At 43.2% G+C, this 20,473-nt stretch overlaps 1 protein-coding gene across 2 annotated transcripts; it reads left to right on the forward strand.

Moving 5' to 3' along the window:
- Positions 1-95: 95 nt before the first annotated feature.
- fxr2 (fragile X mental retardation, autosomal homolog 2) lies at positions 96-20,473 on the forward strand. Of its 2 annotated transcripts, none has more exons than XM_031736259.2 (17): positions 96-837; positions 4,185-4,237; positions 7,870-7,963; positions 9,286-9,357; positions 10,517-10,665; positions 10,830-10,923; positions 12,016-12,132; positions 12,225-12,395; positions 13,526-13,604; positions 13,733-13,890; positions 14,319-14,405; positions 15,688-15,904; positions 16,027-16,206; positions 16,672-16,863; positions 16,983-17,087; positions 17,192-17,280; positions 17,778-20,473. In XM_031736259.2, exons 1-17 carry the CDS (start codon positions 787-789, stop codon positions 17,886-17,888), a joined length of 2,019 nt encoding a protein of 672 aa, XP_031592119.1. In that variant the 5' UTR covers positions 96-786; the 3' UTR covers positions 17,889-20,473. The 2 variants fall into 2 exon arrangements, with proteins under 2 accessions (XP_031592119.1, XP_031592120.1); XM_031736260.2 differs by having other exon boundaries at positions 13,733-13,842.

Below are 20,473 nucleotides of genomic sequence, written 5' to 3' on the forward strand. Positions count from 1 at the left end.
CAATTAATGAAAGCTAAAGGTAACTGACAGCTACTTCGGCCAATTATAACCTTGGATTTCCCGGTAGGTGGGTCTCCGTGTGGAGGGGTGGGGTGTTCGAGGTCATTCAGTCCCTCTCTGATTCACTCTATCGGCGTGTGTGTGTGTTGAGGGGACGGGTAGTTGGAGTAAGGAGTCGCCGGGCGCTAGTGCATCACGAATGCGTTTTTTGGGAAAGAAACGCCGCTGAAAAATTGCACCACAGACCGAAGAAGCGACCCCCGGTGACGACTTCTGTGAAGAGATTTTTTTCAACGCAGCGACTGCGCCACACGCACAGTCAGGCAAACGCAGCCGGGCTATCAAATGTTAGCCTACTAGCATCCCTGAAAACAGACGGGATCAAGGTGTTGATAGCTAGCCTCCCAGCTAATTGCCCATCAGCTAGCATCCTCAGCAGTAGCATCATTAGCTCGTTTCTCCTCGCGCGCGTCGAGACCTCGCCATCGCTCGTGGCGGTCCCTTTTAGGTCGCGGCAATCAAATCCGACACTGAGACAAAAACAGAGAGCGGTTCCTCCTCACTGGTGCTGGAGACGGCGTCTGCGTTGCATTAGTTGACACCATCACACCCAACCTCCCCAACCCCATCACCTCTGCCCCTCTTCCTCCACCCGAAACACTGGAAATCCACAAGCGGCCGGATAGCGGCGAGGGGCCGGCGAAGCTGGGGGTGGTAACGCTACCGGACTCGCAGGGAGTCACAGCGGCTACAGACAAGCACAGCCGTGGGGATCTACCGACAAGTATGGACGGGCTGGCCGTGGAAGTTCGCGGCTCGAACGGGGCCTTCTACAAGGTAACCAGGTTACAGACGTAGTTTCTAGCTGTCCCAGTTAAAGTTTTGTTTTCTTCTCAAAACGTTAGGTTTCGCTCTTCTGAGCTCAGCTCTCGCTAACTGGTACTCTGCTAATGCTAGCGTGGGTCCACTCCTGACGAACAGGGATGGTTTTGCGTTCAATTAGGGCTGGCCATTGTGGGGTAGGCAGCTAGCCGTAGCTAGCAGTTAAGCTAGGCACACTTGACATCACCATGTATGGCCTATGTGTGTTCATTTTTTTTATCACATGTCAGCGTGAAAACACGCTGTAAACAGTTTTGAAGCAACACACGGCAGGTCCGCTAATGAAACCTGGGATGGAAATATTTAAAAAGAGCAGCGAGCTGCTGATCAGACAGCTGTTGTGCAGCTCCTACGTGCAACTGTGATGTGATGCTACATCAAAGCTCACATTCTTCATAATTGCTTTGTAGCCCAGCCCAGGTTTCAGCTACAGCGCTGTACGGCGTGTCTCATGTTTATTGCCCTGGCTGACGCTTTTGGTTTCAATTCTGCGCGATTTAAAACAGAAAGGACACTTTCACATGCAGACACATGACTTCAGGTCTTTGTTGTTGCTGTGTCACAGCTTGTTTACGACGTAACATTAAGATGGCAGCCAAACTGTACTATCAAGTATGTCTTGTTTTTTTTTCTCAAATGTCTTAAGTGGTCAGGTTTACAGGTTTGGGTGAGATTGTAAGGTTTAAGGGGCAGCTTCAGACTGAGGAGACATTAAACCGTTTTGGGGGATAGGGAAATAAACCCTACTCACCCTGTCCACCTCTGTCTAGTTTTAGTGAACATCTGTGATTCAGCTTTTTAGATAACCCATTTCTTTGCCTGTGTCTTCAGTCTTTTTTGTTCTCAACCTTTCAGCTGACTGGTTGAGCACATGGCGGGTTAGTGATGACCCTATATTTACCCTCCTCATGCTGCCTCACCTGTTGTTCTGTTTTACGGGGTGACAGTTTGGCTCTGGCGTCATACACTTTCCACGAAACTCTGCTGTGTCCATTATTTCACAGCTCTTTCTGCGGATGTCATTGACACATAGCTGCGATTCTCTTTAGTGTATATTTTTGCCCTTGATGGAGGCGACCGGGGTGAAAGCTTTGCTACTTTCCTCCTTTCCTGTCGTGATTGGCACATGGTATAAAAGGATTTTATTCAATTCCAACACCATTCGCCCCGTTACCACTTTATTGTTTTCTGTTGAGCTATGAATGGGCATCATGTTTATTAAACTGTCAGGACAGTGGCACTCTGTATGGTTTCTTTTGCAGCAGAAAACACAATGGGAAAACTGAGAGGACTAATTTTTAAAAAATTGTGACATTCCCTTTTTTTCCTACATCACTGAAGCTTGTGCATTAAACTACCTTCTTTTAATCCATTTATATTTTATTATAAGCCCAGTCTGATCAGTGGCTGGTTATATTGAAAAATCTGTGAGAGGAATGTTGCAGACCTGGCATCTTTTCTCCAAATGGTCTTAGTGACCACATGTGTGTGCTGGCCTAAGGCTGAAGTGTGCACACGAGCAACTGTAGTACAAACCGAGCAGTGCCTTGTGTAAGGGTCAGTTAACCTGACAGAGCATGCACGCAGCTGTCTCTCACCACATGTGACCTGTGGAAACTGAAGGGCGATTGCTTTTTAACTCAGACCGGTTGGCATTGCTGACTTCTTTGATAAAGGCCAATCGGCTCTGAAGCTGGAACCCTGTGATGATGTATAGATATAGAGGGACTGATGGTGTGAATGCTAACCAGGACTTCTCAAAACTGAGGTAGTGGTGGTTAGCATTAATATCTGAGAGTAGACTGCAAAAAAAAATTTTTTTTAATGGTGTGACATCTGTGCAATCAAAACCAAAGTGGCTTTAGAAAAGTTTAATGTGGTATCATGTTTCTGTCTTCCTGTATCATGATTCCCGTGTGGAGCTTATGTGTTCTCAGCATTTCCGTACCCAGGGGCGCACACCCACACTTTGTTAAATTATTTAATAATTAATACTATACATACTTTGTGACAGTAAATAATGGAACACAAATCAGTTGATTCACCAGTAGGTGTCTTATCTTGCGGCTAGACCACGGCTGCGTCGTCTTGGATTGAAGGTAGAGACGGTTTTCTTAATTTCTGCTCTGCAGCCTTGATGAGCTACAGTGTAACACGACCAGTTTTTTTTTCCCATGCCGCAGGTACTGGTGAAAGATGCCCTTCCAACACCAGAACCAGAACTATATCACTGCTTGTTGCAGTCTAAGTCGGCAGAGTTGGACTTTGTCCTATAGCCGGATGACATCGAACTGCTGCAACAGTGACCTGACCATTCAGCCGTAGGAAAACTTGAGACAGAAAGGATCAAAGGACGAACTTTGAAATAAAAATGAATCTTGAAATTTATACTTAGATTGGGGTTTTTGATAGGTATTTTTGTTTTTAATTCACAATCAATGAAAAACAAAATACTGAGGTATAATTTTAACTACAGTTTTGGAGCATCAGGACCTCCATCAGGTCTAAACATAGATTTTATCCAGGTTCAGTTCAACATTAGCATCTTTCCAGCAGGTGAATCCCCACCCCACCCCACAGTACAAACCATCAAGAATACTTGTACAACCCCTCTGTCCCATATATGGTCGTGTCACACTGAGAGATGTGCCACACCCACACTACAAATGGGGAGTAGGTTGCTTAAAATTTATGGCATGCTGAGACAGATCTGTGGACGGCCATGATGGACGAGTAGTAGGTTCAAGTGATCTCTCGTAATGGACAGGCAAATGATTGTCCCTTATAGGCTGGCCCGGGTGCCTGTACACGCACTCCTGTGAACAGTGCTGTGTAAAATTGTTGTCTTTAAATCTCACACACACAAACACACAGTGAAGAGGGCTCACTTCTGCATTTTAATTCTGTTGTTGTTTGCCCGTGTGTGTCTATGTGTGTGTGAGAGGGAGGGAGGGAGGGAGGGAGTGAGTGAGTGTGTGTGAGAGAGATTTCCCGGCTGTCTCTGCTGTCAGGAGGAGTCAGTGTTCCTCGTCACTTTATCCAACACAGAATTCACAGCCAGAGAATTGTGTCAGCGATGTGATGTCTTGGCTTCTAAAAAAGCCCTAGATGTGCTTTTTTATTTTTTTTTTATTTTTTTTTTTTTCCTCTTGTATTTCCAGTCACAGTATCAGTCTAACATTGCTCGCAGCCGCCTGTATTGTTTACATGCAAAAAAAAATATAAATGCTCACAGCCCCACCCATCTCTGTCTTTCTGTTGTGCATTGGGAATAAAAATTCTCTCTCTCTTTTGTCTTTTAGGGTTATATCAAAGATGTCCACGAAGACTCGCTCACAATTGTGTTTGAAAACAAGTAAGTATGCTCTTCCTGTGCACCTCTCCGGTTTAGCCTTAACCGCAGTATGCCTGGTTTAGGATGTTGCAAGGCATTAAAAATTGTCCTATTCAGCACCTGTGTTTGGCATGCAGCTGTCCATACATGTCTCTAACAGTTTTTTCACCTCCTGCTCTAACCCCCACCTCTCACACCACCACCCTGGTGGCATGCTTTCCTATATTCCAAGCACCACCTACTGTCCCCTTCTACCACCCATCCACCATCCACCTCGTCCCTCTTTATCTACTTGGCTCAGCATGTAGATTAGGGAGCTCCTAAAAATAGTGACCCATGGTATGTGCTTTGGGAGGGGTGGCAACGGGGTGGCCTGTGTCATTTTTGGGATCCTGCCTTCCTTCTCCTTTTACTTTCCCTGAGCACATGTAGGTGTTGGAGCAGCTGGTTGTATAAGATGGTGAATGAACTGTACACGTTTTTGGTGTGAGATGAGACCCATTTGGGGTCACCACAATTTGGTTGTGAAAGAAAATCAATGAGAAGCCCAGAATAAGTTTTTTAAAAACTGTCATTTTCTGTTGTTTGTCATTAGAATATAAATGTTAAAAAAAAAAGATGACTGTTTTTGAAGGGTCCCTACTCATCCTTATTCTAAAAGGCATTGAAATCATCGATCTAAAAATAAATCTTTAATAGAAGCGAAAGGTCTTACGTAAATCCATCAAAGGTCTTAAAAAGAATTAAGACTTGGTTAGTGGAAAATATTTTTTGTTCTGATATTGACTGATTTAAATTAGCACTGAAAATCGTGACATGGTTGCTTAAAGCAGATGCACTTTGCTGTCTGCTATCTACCAACAGAATGAATGAGGCAAAATTGATGAAAATATCAAACAATTCAACCAAGTGTTTCAAGTTTAAGTTTACAACGTATTTGAACCACAAGGCAATCAGAAGTTCTTCATATAAAATGTAACAGTCTATGAGCGAAGTTGAGAAGCATGAGATAGTGTAAGAGCACTTATAATTAAATTTATGGTTTAAATTTAACCAATAAAACAATTAGAAAAGGACTAAAGGTTAGAGCACAGTTTAAGAAGTTAGTTAGTTATTAATTTATTTAATAGTGGTAAACAAAGTGCCTCAGGCTTGATTTGAAAGGTCTGAGTTGCAGTAGACCTGCAGTTTCTGGGAGTTCACCGCTGAATTGTTCGGCATGAAAACTAAACACTGCATCTCTTTGTTTAATTTTAACTCTGTGAGCATAAATGACACCGGCCCTCGATGACCTGTGGAGTCTGTATCGTTCATAATGTAGCAACAGAAATGTTCCTTACATGTGAATTATACTTCTGCGTCAGGTCTACGTCGTAACCTGTACCATTAACCCTCCACCACAGCTTTTTACCTAACCTGACATGCACCTCATGAGAAATTACCTACACATCAGGTCAATGCATACCACAACAATTCGAATGGCATGGGAGGTTGCGATGTAGGCATAAAAGGAGTTTCCAGTTACTATACAAGTTAGAACGTAGATTTTTTTTTTTTTTTTTTTTTTACAGACGTCTTAAGTCAAGCTTTAGCCGTCAACCCGTCAGGGCTTTGTAAACCAGCAGCTTTCAAATAACTTCTTTGTTTTAGCATCTTGGGAACCAAGGTAGTGAAATTCTGTGAAGATTACAAGTTTGAGATGTTCCAAGCTAATGAGTGAAGCACAACCCAAAGAAAGTGAGGTTATTTTTAATTGAATTTAGAATAACTGAAAGCCTTACAAAAATCTTGACTCTAACCTTTCTTAATCTGAAAGGATTCTGCTTTAATAGATTGGCGTTCACAGCTGCAAGCCTTTAAATGGACTGGACTGAATGAAGTCCTTCAATATTCGTTTCTCTGTTTATCACACATAAAGGCAAAATCAATTGTGCAGTTGATAAAGATGAGATAGACTGTTATTTTTTTTAAACTTTATTTAACCAGGAAGTGAAGTGCTTGATAAGTCTCTTGCCAGAGTTCCTGATCTGACACGTGCAACATTAACTCTGTTTTTATTTCCAATGGTATGAAAAAAGGGATCTCCCGTGAGAACCTGCGTAAGCGAGACACATGCACAGTTATTCTATCAGTGTATGGAAGCATCACCATTATATACAGTAACCAACCACTCTGTTAGATGCATCTCTTCAGCTCCTCATTAACAGATATCTAATTAGCGAATTACATGGCAGCAAAAATTTATATAGGCATTTTGACTTTGTCAAGTGACCTGGTGAAGTTCGAGAATTAGAATGGGAGATGAAAGGTGATTTAAGTGATTTCATCCTCACAGCCATCTCTAGGCTTTACAGAGACTGGTCAGAAAAAGAAAATATTCAGTGACCCAATGCAAGAGGTTTTTTGTTTTGTTTTGTTTTTTTTGGGGGGGGGGGGCTTTTTCGGCCTTACTGGACAGAGCAGTGAAGAGTGACAGGAAAGCGGAGGGAGGGAGAGGAGAAAGGGGAAGACATGTGACAAAGGGCCGCGGGTCAGACTCGAATCCGGGCGTTTGCCCTGCTCGTCACGGTGCAAGAGGCCTTTGGATGAAAATGCTTTGTTGAAATCAGAAGACAATGACCAGACACAACAATAGAACAACTATTGTTGTTACACAACAATAGAATGGCAACAGTAACTAGTAATAACTTCTTGTTCAAGCAAGGTATGCAGAATAGCATAACCTGATGAACCTTGAAGCGCACAGGCTACAGCAGCAGAAGACCACACCAGGTGCAACTCCTGTCAGCTAAGAACAGGAAACTGAGGCTACAGTTAGCACAGGCTCACTATTGGCAGATAAGAGAAAATTGGAAAATCACTGCGGAGGAGACTGAGGAGTCTTGGATTTCTGGTTTGACATTCTGATGGTAGGGCATAAACAAAAGGATGGACCCCATCCTGCTTTGTGTCAGGGAGTCTAACCCAATATTAGCAAGATGTATCAAAGAGAGTGGCTGGTGAGTGTGGTTTAGTTGGTTTGTTGTAGCTAAAGGATAGTACAGCTGGATTTTGTCCTTATGTTGTTCTATTACACAAACACGAACAACAAGTGATACTCTTTGTCCTGGGGGTGACTGTAGAGTATAAACATGTAAACATCAAGATATTTGTATGCCTTTAGTTTTTTTTTGTCATAGATGTTAAAGCATTGTTGTTACTTTCTTCCACCAATAAAGCTCCACCCACAAAAACCAAAACAAAAAACAAAGGAGGATGGAAGCTCTCAAGAGAAAAGTCCTATAAAAACTTAGTTGAAAGATCAAACTGAATGAGCTGCTATATACTGTATATTAATCAAAAGCTTTAGCTTTTGCAAGTCTTTCACTTTTCTGCTTCTGAGTCATTTTCAAATTCTTGTTGAGTGTAAAATGACAACTTTTCCACTTACTGACCAGCCACGGTCCCTGAGCTTCCTCATTAAACCTAATGAACCTTCAAAACTTTTATTGTTATTATGTCTGTAAATGTGCTACACAGCAGTGAGTGGGTAATATGGACCCATACCATTACAGTTCGAGTGTGACGTGACTTAGAAGAGCTTCAGCCAACAGCGTTTCATTTTGCTACCTGTGATTGTCGGTAGGTTGACAAGTGTTTTGTCTCCTCCACAGCTGGCAGCCAGAGAGACAGTTGCCCTTCAGTGACGTGCGGTTGCCTCCTCCAGCCGACTACCACAAGGAAATTGGTGAAGGAGAGGAGGTGGAGGTGAGGCCTGCCTCTTTGCATCTGTCTGACTCAGCTCATACACATGAATTTTTTTCCGACCTTATGTCTCAAGGCCTTGTTTTTCACTCCGACAGTCAGATTATTATTCGCCGATATGTTTCACCTGTCGTTTCAAAAATCCTGGAAAATTCAGAAATCTTTGATGGGTACACATTTTAGATCACATATATTTTTTTTTCCACATTATTAATTGGAAGTACTTACAGTTTATGTTATGTGCTGATATATATTATCACATAGTCTGCTATACACCCAGTGATTTCAGACATGGCCAGAGTTCCTGAGGCTCATTTAAAAAGCCTGAAGTCTTGATAGGATGATTAAATACTTTATAGGTCACATATAAAACACATTGTATATTAAAATGTGTGTATACATGTTTCTATTGCTGTGGGTGATGTTGTATTCACACCCAGTAAAAGTGTTTTTGACCATTTCTCTAACAACCAATGAAAGAAGCAGTTCCTTCCAAAGTTAAACCGCTAGCTGGAATCATTTAACAGTAACAAACAGGAAGTCGTACGAAAAGCATCAAATACTGTGTGGTAGAGTTTATTGGACTGTTGAATATGTGCTTATCCATCAAGTAACTGTTTAAATGATGTGTTGTGTTCAGGCTTTTATAAACATGGTTTGGTCTGAAGTCTTTTACGAAGGACTTAAAAAGCATTTCTAAAACGATAGTATAGATCCAGCCCACATGTTTATTACAGAGTGACATAGTTAAAATTGAGTTTTTGTCACAAATGTGAGCTTAACAATCCTGACTGAGATCTGAGGGTGTCTGCAGATCATTTAAAAGTGTTGCATATGATTTTGTTTTGAGATGTCTCCATAACTGAAACACGTCCCAGTCGTGGAGACATCTCATCTGCATCTATTTAGCATGAGAGTTTTGTTTTTGTGTTCTCATGGAAATTCAAGTTAAGGGACACGAGGCTCTAGATAAAAAGTACTGGAAATGTCTCGTTACAACAGTTTTGGGGAGGTTTTTTAAGGTGTGCCAAAAAGTCTTATAAAGTGGGACCATGGGAATTAAAGCTGTGGAATCCACATAATATTTGTGGGAGCTGTTCATACAAGTGTTTCGTTAAGTTTTTTACTAACCACTAAACTAATACCTGAGGTGTCTTGGGTTAAATTAGTCCCATTCAAAGTCAGACAGCGCCATTCTCTCTTTTCAAGGTGATGCCTTTTATTTATTTATGTAATTTTTAATAGAATTTTTTTTATTTTAAAGTGGATGAGCGTGTTTCTGTCTTTTGTCTGTGGTTCAGCTTTTATTCGCTGTCTCTCTCCAGGTTTACTCCAGGGCCAACGAACAGGAGCCATGCGGCTGGTGGCTGGCGCGGGTCAGAATGATGAAGGGAGAAGTAAGTGTTTGCTGAGAGTAAATCTTTGAACAAGTCAGATAAGTGGGTAAACACAAAAACTGAAATTATATTTCCTGCTCTTATATAATAAAGCAAGAATGACTAGAATGTATGATATATCCTCTACCTTTGAGTTTCGAGCCCTGTTTGAACGTCTGCCCATCATTAGACAACACTTCAGCACATTTTGATACACAGTTGTTCTTTTAATCCAGCCTAATCTTTGTTTTGTGGATACGTTAAAAACTCAATAGTTAGTTCCTGTTTCTAAGTTCCTGAGGCTTTCACTGAGCTGTTTAGCTGAAAGGAACTATCATAATTGAGAAGACGATATCACGCAGCAGTGATAGAATCCACCTAGGTCAGCTTCCTCTCTGTTTATTAATCGGTAATAGAGGCTATGCAGTTGTCTTTCACTTTGCCTCTGGCTGTACTGCCAGTAAGTCTTTATGGAGCTCTGAGTACTGCAGTATGCTGTATGTAAAATAAATATAGGCCAGTAGTAAGAAGTGCTGCTGGGTAATGGGCTCAAAGAGTTTGTCCTAATTGACTCTGACATTGTACATTCAAGTTACCTGTCCCATTCACTGTGTGTGTCTTCTGCACCCTGACCTATTGTGTCAAAGTAGATTTGCACGGGACCGGTCTTTTAAAAAATTTTCAGATAATTACAAGGAGCACTGACTCTCAGGCACCAGCTGCAGGTTGAATAGTGGGTCAGTGGGATATGGAAAGGACAGCTATGCAGGGCTAATGTGCCAAGGGAGCTGCTGCTGCTGCTGCTGCTGCTGCTGTAGTGCTGTTATTTGGAGCAGTCTGATAAGAGCCTGCAGGAATGTCTAGCATTGACTGATGGCTTTAATTCAGTCCTTTGAGCGTGGAGTGTGCAGTGTTGGTCTTGCTGCTGCACTCTTTCTGCACTACTTCCCATCCTTTGTCTAATACTTTGTCGTGTTTTTCTGTATCTTTACTCTCATGCATCTTCTCCCACTTCATTTTATGTATCCTATGAAACAGAAGAAAGTAGCAACAGAGTGTAGTTTTATTAGCAGCATGAAGCAGAGATGCATCTTGAGACATCTTTGACTCCATCGGAGCTTTATATATCTGTGTTTTTGTCTACTTTATTAAAAATCTGTATCTCCCGTGTTGTTTTCAGTTCTATGTGATCGAATATGCAGCGTGCGACGCCACGTACAACGAGATAGTCACGTCAGAGCGCATCAGGCCTCTAAACCCCAACAGCCCTGCCTCTCGAAACACCTTCCACAAGATCCCCATCCCCGTCCCAGAAGACCTGAGGGACATGTGAGTCCTGCATATAAATAATCCCTCACTCATGCCTCTACACATCCAACCACTTTGCTTCCTTAAAGTTCTCATATGTTGTCAGCAATCATGCGTGTAATGATGATTCAGTGCTGCCAAACGAATAACGAGATCGACTCTGCTCTGGATTGTTTTATCGACAGCTGTGCAAACGACAACATTCACAAAGACTTCAGGAAAGCAATCGGAGCCAACTGCATCTTCTACAGTGCCCAAACACATGAGCTCATCGTGCTGGTTAGTACTCTGAACACACACTTCAGCAGACGCCTCATGATCAAGTTAATGGCCTTGTTTTATATCATCATGTGAAAAAATGATGCAAAGCAGCTGCAAAAAAATCTCACTCAAAAATGTGAACATCAGGGAAGTCAGACAGACGAATGGATGTGAATCCAGATAATGCTGCTAACATTATATGGACAAAAGTACTGTACCATATACACACACTGCTACTTTGTGACTGAGTGTGTAGATATTCATTCACAAATGTTTGTAAAGGCTATACGACTGTATACTTCTGCTAATGCTAAGCGCTGTAGAGATGAATGACTTAGCCTTCTGTATTTAAGAAGTATAAGAGATCACCTGAAAGTAAACAGTTTTAAGTTGAGCTAAGCATGACTAATTTTTAAAAACATCTTAAATCCAAACTCCTGGACACTTGGGCTCAGCGTAGGGATATTTGAATCAGGGAATAATTCAGCTACAACTGTGTCATAGTGATGGCAAAGAGTTTACCTTTCAGCTCTAGAAAGAGCATTTTAGCAGTGCTTTGGATTGTGGTCAATAAAGAGAAGTGTGAATCCTAAATTTCAAAGACCTTAAATCTTATAAATTTGCTAGAGTTGAATAGCTTTACCAGAAGAAAGTCTGGCCACACAGCAGCCATTCTTATGCCTTATTTAGGCAGTTATTTTAAAGCATTATCTCAATAAAAAAAACTCATGTATGGACCCGCTAGAGAACCCTGATAAAAGCCACTTAAAAATGTGAAGGCTTCAGCCCAAAATAAGCTTTTAAAACCCTTTTTTTTTTTTTTTTTTTTTTTTTCCCCTCTTTGAAGTTTGACTTCTACCACCATTTTCACCGCCGTAGAATTAACCCAAATTTCAGTTCAGGGCTCTCTAATAATGGGTTCATGCACTACACGCCCCAGATGATTGTTTGTTGTGGTTTAGGAACTTGTTTTTCAAAGCATTTCTTGCTCAGGGCATTGAATGTCTGTTCTGTCTGGATCGTTTGTACGAGTCGGTTACGGCTTTTGTTGTATTGGTTTACCTGATTCTGAACCTTTGTTGCCTTGTGTGTCTTATGTTGTGTCTTCAGTCTACAAATGAAACCACAGTAAAGCGTGCAGCTCTTCTGAGCGACATGCATTTCCGGAGCATCCGTACCAAGCTTATGCTAATGTCCCGCAATGAAGAAGCCACCAAACATTTGGAGGTAACACATTCTGTCAACTACATGTGTCTCCCTGATCATTTAAATCCTAGCGATGCATCTTGGCAAGCAACCTTGCGTTTCCCCTCTCCTAGACAAGTAAGCAGTTAGCATCGGCGTACCAAGAGGAGGTGAGGGTCAGGGAGGACCTGATGGGCCTCGCCATCGGCTCCCACGGTGCCAACATCCAGCAAGCGAGGAAGGTGCCTGGTGTTACAGCGATCGAGCTGGAGGAGGAAAGCTGCACGTTCAGGATCTATGGAGAGGTACGCTGGTTAAGGAGGCTTTCTGCTGCTGTTTTTGGAGAAGCAAGCAGGAGAAAACAAATGATGGATGTCCTTATTTGCATACAGCACTGACAGTTCACTGTTAGTGAATGTAGGTGGGCAAATATCATCTGAAGCACTGAAACCATAACATTTGTTTGGTTCTCTTTTACTATTTTAAAACTTTAATCCTGAATGGATCAATGGAATAACAATTCCATTGATCCATTCAGGCTGTTGCCAGTGTGAGATGGCAATAATAGGCTAATTGGTTGTAGGGATGTCTTAAAACAATAAGCTTATGATTGATGGATTGAGAATATTGACTCTTCACAGTTAATACCAGTGCGTAGAAATGCAGAGAACGTAAACTGCCTGCATGTCGAAGTCTGTGTTCAGATTTGGTCTGTGGTCTTAAACTCAATTAGTGTTTACCCTACCGTTGCCAGTCACCCCCGCCTGCCCCAGAAGCCACTGGAGATAATAATTTTTTAAACAAACATACAATAATGAAACATATTTTAGTTACATTATCTATCTAATTAGTGCTTAATGCAACTCTCACATTAACTTTTTAAATTTTAGATTGTATATTTGGTCACTAGACTTGTGTATTTGGCTGTTATTGAATGAGAGAGGGTAGCACAGCAGGCAGTAGTTAATGAGAACTCGTTAGCTTATAACGAACGGACAAATGCAGAAGCACTGCAAACATCTGAGTCTGAGCAAAGCTGTCAGAGTCCTGGCTAGAGCAGCCCTGCTTCCACAGTGTGTCTGTCTTCCTCCTCCGACATTCAACCGGTCACAGCAGATTGCTGGCCCTCCCTGAGCATGGTTCTGTAGGAGGTTTCTTCCTCTTAAAAGGGAGTCCTTCCTTGTTGATAAGGAGTCATTTGATTCGTGGGATTTTCTCTGTATTACTGTAGGGTAGAGAGACCTGTTGATGTGATTTAGTGCTGTATAAATAAAATTGAAACTGGATAAGAACGGTTACTTAAAAAAATATCAGATTTTTTAAAATTCTTTTTTTAGTGCAGAATAATGCACTGAAACTGAATTTAATTTTTTGCTGTGCATACTTTCATTTTGGTTCTTATGTGCCGTATACTGCATTGTTTGTGTTGTTACAGACCCCAGAGGCAGTGAAACAGGCCAGAGAGTATCTCGAGTTCAAGGAAGACTACTTTCAGGTACCCAGGAACCTTGTAGGTGAGTGAGCAATGTAACATTTCTGAGAGTTCATTTTGCTGCTGACATTCTGCTTCATCACCACACCATATTCCTCATTGAAACGTTCTTTCACCCTTTCTGCTTTCCCCGCTTTTACCGTTGCGCAGGCAAAGTCATCGGCAAAAATGGCAAAGTCATCCAGGAGATTGTGGACAAGTCGGGCGTGGTCCGTGTCAGGATCGAGGGAGACAACGACAAAAAGCTTCCCCGCGAGGAGGTAGGCAGGCAGGGGGCTGGCAGGGACGACACTGCCAGCAGCAAAGAGGTGAATGGACCGATCGGCTGCTCTCCCAGACCCGCCTATAACCTCCCCAACCCTCCACCATCCCCCTTCCCTCGTCTCTCCAATCAGAAAAGCTACTTAACTGCAGCAGCGTGCAAACGTCCCATGTGCCGTCTGCTTTGACTCTGTTCGTGTTGCTGCTGCTTTGTCTCTTGTTTTGTCACAGAGTTTGCTTTGCTTTCCACACACAGCCCACTGCACAGCATATAAGTTATACTGGGCTTATTAGCCATCTGTTGTCTGATGGGTTAGTATGCTCCTTTTGAGTGTGCAATTTAAGTATGTAGTTGCTCCTCAGTTGCTCATTGTTTAAAGTGATGATTATCTGTTTCCTTTCTTTAAAAAAAAAAGAAAAGAAAAGAAAAAAAAGACCTTCAGCTTTTAATTCCTCCTCTCTGCTGTTGTTTCAGGGCATGGTTCCCTTTGTATTTGTGGGAACGAAGGAGAACATCAGCAATGCTCAGGCTCTGTTGGAGTACCACGTGTCCTATCTCCAGGTTTGTCAGTCTTCCATTTTTACCAGTAGATGGCACCACTGCTTTTTGTTTTTTGTCTTTTTTTGTGACAGAAAAAGATAAAAGCAGTGTATTTTCTGTCTCTGCCACCTCGACCTTTATTTGAATACGTGTGTTATTCTTACAATTATTTCTTCTCCTTTGGGAACGTGGAGGCGGCGTGTATCGGTCACCTGTCTCTCGACTGTCCAGCTCCACATGAGGAAAGCTGCTGAGAGCTCCTTATTTTGCCCTTACCTCATGTGCTTTTATAAATAGCCCCTCTCTGCGGGATGGAGTGGAGAGTATGCCTGAGTATAGATTACCAGCTATCTGGACCCTCAGTGTTCAAAAATAACATCAGACCCCCTCCTGTCCCCCCTCACTTCCTTCACACCTCCCTTGAGGTTCAGCTGTCATTGGTGGAGACAGCTGTCACACCGTGAATTGAGACCCCTCTCCCCACCAAATCCTACTCTAGATCACCCACTTCTAAACTGCCATTAGTCACCACTGCCCACTCCTCTCATCTACTATTTTAAAAAAAAAGAAAAGAAAAGCTTTTAATTTATTGAAGGTGTCATCAAATTTGATAAACTGATACCTTTAAGTTTATCCCTGCTCTCAAGTTGGTTTATTAGAGGGCTGTGAGAAAGGTTATCAGTTTATTGGCTGTCGCTTATGTGGTATCCTCTCCAGCAAGACGATACGGAGATCCAACCAACTGGACAATCTCTGCAAAACCACTCGGCATCTGTGACTCAAACTGACTGAGAACATCTGAGCAAGCAGACTGTGGAGCTCTTTGTTATCCTTTAGAGATTTAGTAAGTGGAGTGGGGGGGCATTTCTAAAAGTGTAAAGGCAGCAGTTTGCTTAAAAAAAAAAAAAAAAAAAAGAGACTGTAATCGATGGCAGGCATGCCTGTATCTGTGTGACAGATACAGCTGCTTATTCAACCCTCGACTATAAATTAGTGTTTATCGCAGTCAGCCGGTCCATCTGTTAAAAATCACTAGGTGTTTCAACACAAGTGGGTGTTCTGTGAGAATGCTCAGGTTGAACTTCACCAATTGCTGCCACCTAGTGGTGAGTGGTAGGCTTATTAAGAGAACCAAAGCAAGGCAAGGCTCACAGCTGATGGGAGCTCTAAGCCCGGCAGAATGATCTTGTGTTAGTGGACTGTTGAGTCCTTTCTGTTCGCCCCCTCACCTTTTTTCTTTATCGTTATGTAAACCACGTACAGACGAACAGGCTCTAAAATGCAATCTGTCCCCGACCTGTAGGAGGTGGAGCAGCTGCGCCTCGAGCGCCTGCAGATTGACGAGCAGCTCCGTCAGATCGGGGTTGGGTACCGTGCGCCTACCGGCCGAACTGGGGGCCCTGGTGTTGATCGGGAGAAAGGCTACCTGACAGATGAAAGCACCAATTCACTCCACACTCGAACCTACGGGGGCCGCGGCAGAGGGCGAAGGGCCTCCAACAGCCAGTACTCCGGATATGGTGAGTGTTAAAAAATTCAAATTCGACTTTAATGTGCATTTGTTGAGAAATATACTATGTACAACATAAGATTTAGTCATAAAATGAAAAATAAATCCGATTTGATTGTCTACTTAATCCAGGCACAAACTCTGAACTGTCCAATGCCTCTGAGCCAGAGGATCTCACCGAGCGAGACCAGAGGCCTCGTGGAATAGGCAACGATGAGAGGGGATCCCGACGGGGTGGTAGGGGCAGAGGATCCAACTCAGGACGAGGTCGTGGAGGGCCAGGATCCAAGCCCTCGAACTCAATCAGCTCAGGTAGCCCTCTTTGTTCCCTAATGACACACATGGCATCGCTTTTCTCCGAAAACCCCCCGATTTTCTTCTCTTTACAGCTGTCTGAAGCCTGAGCTTGCAGCTTACTTGAGCATATGCTGACCTCTTTATTTATGACTACTAAGTTTAACATGAACATCCACCTTAGTAACAGTCTAAATAAGAACTTTAAGATTAAGAAACCAAACTTATTTTCGGTACAAGTGGCTACTGAAGATTTTCCCAGAAGCAGCTGGCAAGCACCTTCTTGTAATTGAGCCTGAAAGGTGTGGTCCTCTTAATGAGGTGAAGAGAAAAACCTGAAAAACCTCTAAGCTATATCCTTCAGTCAGTCAGAAATGTTTACTGCAGTGTAAAGTTTTTGTAAGGTCTTTATGTTAAAACTGCAGTCATTAAATGGAAGAAACGATACACAAGTGTTAAACTATTGTTTTGTCACCTGAACAGTACTGAAGGACCCAGACAGTAATCCATACTCCCTGCTGGAGGGTGAAGGAGAGCTGGCTGACGCAGACATCAGTGAAGGCATGGGAGATCGCCGCAGACGATCCCGCCGCCGCCGGAACGACCAGGAGCCCAGTGTCATGGACGCAGCTACAGAGTCGGACAGCCAGGCTGGCCCGAGTGAGAACGGACTAGGTGAGAGTTGCGGTGTTGTTCTCCTTGTCGAAACTTGTTGCCGTGCGTTTGTGGTTAGTCGAGCAGAAATCCGAAACTTTTGGCGGGAGATGATCTACATTTTCTAATTTGACTGTTAGATGAAGAAGCCCGGCCTCAGCGCCGCAACCGAAGCCGCCGCCGCCGTAACCGTGGCAACCGCCCAGAGGGAGGTTCAACCAGCCGTGACAGACAGCCAGAAAGTGGTGAGTTGCTGTCCTTTTACTAGTTTAGCTATTTTACTTCTTACTTTCAGAATGAACACACACTCCCAGCTGCTGTTCTAGCTAACAGACTTCAATGTTTCCAGTGACTGTTGCTGACTACATATCCCGCGCCGAGTCCCAGAGCAGACAGAACCTGCCACAGAAGGAAAACCACGCTGGCCCTGAGCCCAAGGTACAAGCTGACATATGCACAGACAGTATTTCCCCCTGATTTTTCGGTTATATGTCGGCTACATTTTGGAGTTCATTTTGTCATTTGTGTTCATTCTAAGTGAATGAGGTGATTGATTCACCAGGGGACAGTTCCCCTGACAGAGCAGGCTGAACTTAGCCAGGCTATCTTTGCTTTTGCTGCCATGATAGAAACTAAAACTCCCCTCAGAGATAATCTGTCTCACACCATTGGTTATCACCTTTCTTTCTTAACGCTAAGTTCACCAAGGCAGCAGAGCAGAACAAGGGCTACTGGAGTTTTAGCTTGTTCTTGAGATGAAGCACTCGGGGTGAGGGCAGCTGATATGTGCTCAAGGAAGCATAGTTACACCTTGTGCCCCTCCTGCTTCCAGAAAAATGATCTAATTCTGTGGGCGATGAGGAATTGATCTCAGCTTTAGCCCAGATTACTGTTTAGTGACAATTCTCACTTTGATCTACGTTTTGCACCCGCAGGAGAACGGCACCACCGCCAAGAAGGAAGAGCGAACGCCCTCGACGCGTTCCCCCAGCAAAGGATTGACCTCGGCCAGCGAGACCCTGACCTTGGTCAACGGGGTCTCATAAAGAGACGAGCAAACCCTTGCGAACCCAAGTCTAGAGCAAGACTCCATGGCAAACTCTGTCCCTGCTTGCATTAACTTAAACCTTAAACAGATGAGTGAAAAAGTACCTGACAAAATACCTGAGTTCATACTACGAGAGTGAAAAAGTACAAAAAAACGACAAACGCATCTACTTAAAACCACACGTTAACGGTGTATGCTATCCTATCTATCAGTACTTAGTGCTTATTTAAAAGAAAAAAAAAAGAGGAAAAAAACAACTAGCTTGCCAAAAAAGAGCTGGTGGATATGACTTGATTTTTAAAAATACTGAAACACGAGAAACAGGACGAGACGTTTTTTTTTTTGTTGTTGTTGTTGTTGTTGTTTTTTGTTTTGAACTGTTTGTCTTTATTTCTGTTAATGTTAATTTTGTTCATTGTTTATCACTGGTTTCGACTCGGCGGTCGCTCTCTCAACCAAAACAGACGCATCTCTTTATAACGGTGTTTAAAGTGCACACAGGAGAGATGTAAAGCTGTATGAGCAGACAGTCCGGCTCATGTGACACCATGTTCGCACACTGAACCTGGGAGTGAAGACGGATTGGAATACAGATAGACATTGTGCCTTGAATTTGAAAAACAAATATATATATAAACACATAAAAAAAAAAAAAAAACTTGAGTTTTTTTTTTTTCCATTAAGTTTGTTTTTGAGGGGAAGAAAATGAGAGTTCTTCTTCCAGGTTTTTTTTTTTTCTTTCTGTTTTTGGTTTGAAGGAGAGAACAGATCTGTGAGGGAGTGATGAGGAAAAACAAAAACAAAAAAACAGGATGCAGAAACAGATGGAGTGGGTGGCCGATGTGAGGATAATTCAATCTGGTGCCAAACGCGAAATTCAAGGCGCTTGTTCTCATTCCGCGTAGAACGGACGGCATTAGGGGAGGTAAGTGTGGGGGAATGGAAGAGGAGCGGGGTCAGTGCGTGTGTCTGTCTGTGTGTGAACAGTTGAGACATTTGGCAACAACAAAAATTTTAAACTGAGAGCGGATGACGTGGGGAAAACCTAACGTAGCCCCGAGGGGCGTTGTCACGGCATGTGTCTCTTCCTCCTCTCGCCTGTTTCAGGTCCTTGGAAGTGTTCCAGGGCCGGCACCCCGGTGCAGCCCCGCAAACAGGATAGGCTGAGACCAGAGCGACCGCACACTTGAACTGTTAAGATTTCAACTTGGAGAGAACTACACCGTGCCTCTTTCTGTGTCAGAGGGGTGGCGGCGCTAGCTTCCAGCCACACTTAGTGTCTTGATTAAAACCACTGCAGTGGTCCAGACGCACACGAAGGGGGAGGGGGGGAGGGAGCGCGACCACCTTTTCTGGGACGGGTGCTGCTAGTGACGTGGGAAGGGGTGGGGAGAGCCTGGAGACTGCAGACTGTGGGAACGGGACAGCTTAAAATGACATGAGAGCCACACGACACACAGGCCCACATTTACAGGTACACACACCAGGTCGGCATGGTCGCCCGCGTAGTGCAAAAGTAGAGGACCGAAAAACTGAGCAAGCGAGGTTGTCCGTCTTTTGTACCTGGCGGTTTGGGGTAATTTTTTTTTTTCTTTCTTCTCGGCATACGGAGTAAGAGACGGACTCGAAAACCTCAGCGGCTCTCTGCTCATGTTGTTACTGTTGTCTTGGTTGTCGCTCTCAAGTTCTTTTTGTTGCTCTTTCCACATCGTAGAAAATATGAAATAAAAAACTGAAGTGAAATCAACCTCTTCTGTGGAGATGAACTTTGATTTCTCTTGTCTTGTGAGTTTGCAGTCTATTTTTCTAACTTGCATGGCCATTCGAGTAGTAGGTGGTGCCTGTCCTGTGCATGAGGAAAAAAGGGGTGTTGTTAATCTGACTTACAAAGCCATTGTTTCATTCACTAGAATTGCTGCTAATGTACACACTGAATGTCCAACTAACGTAGAAACTCTACCATGAAGAGAGGAAAAAACTATTTGACTGATTTTTTTTTTTTTTTTTTCTCTCCCCCTCCAATACTTATCTGCCCAGACCCCCCCACCCTCCCACACTCTGTCGGTGGGTACGAGTCAGGAAGGGACCGGTTCCTTTTGCTTACAAGTTTTCAGAGTTTCAAAAGTGTTAAATTGTGAAATTACAAAGGGCAACATTGTGCATGACAAGCAAGCATCCACATGACCAAAGGTTTTGAGAGACAGACGAATGGGAGTGTGGTTGACTCGAGATGACCCAGATGCTGCTGTTTTACATTTCTGCTCACCTGTATGTTGTGTTTTTAGAGGATGATCGAACATTTGAGTATTTGTACCTTGGTTCAGTTGCATGTGTGCGAGTGGAGGATGAAGCCTTGCGTGGTATGTTTGTGTTTACCTTTATACCTCATTGTGTGAGTACTGTATTCCCTAATGTATCTGTATCCCTCACGTCCTGTTGAAAGACTGCTGCGTGTGTGTGCGTGCGCGCACGTGCGTCTGCGTGGATGCTGGTTGTACAGTCGACTCCTCACTCTGTCAGATTTTGTCTCTGGTTTTCTCACTCATGTTCTGATGGCAATAAAGGACTTTTCATTGTTTGGTA

This window comes from Oreochromis aureus, linkage group 3 (genome assembly GCF_013358895.1).
Source record: "Oreochromis aureus strain Israel breed Guangdong linkage group 3, ZZ_aureus, whole genome shotgun sequence".
NCBI classification, from domain to species: Eukaryota; Metazoa; Chordata; class Actinopteri; order Cichliformes; family Cichlidae; genus Oreochromis; species Oreochromis aureus.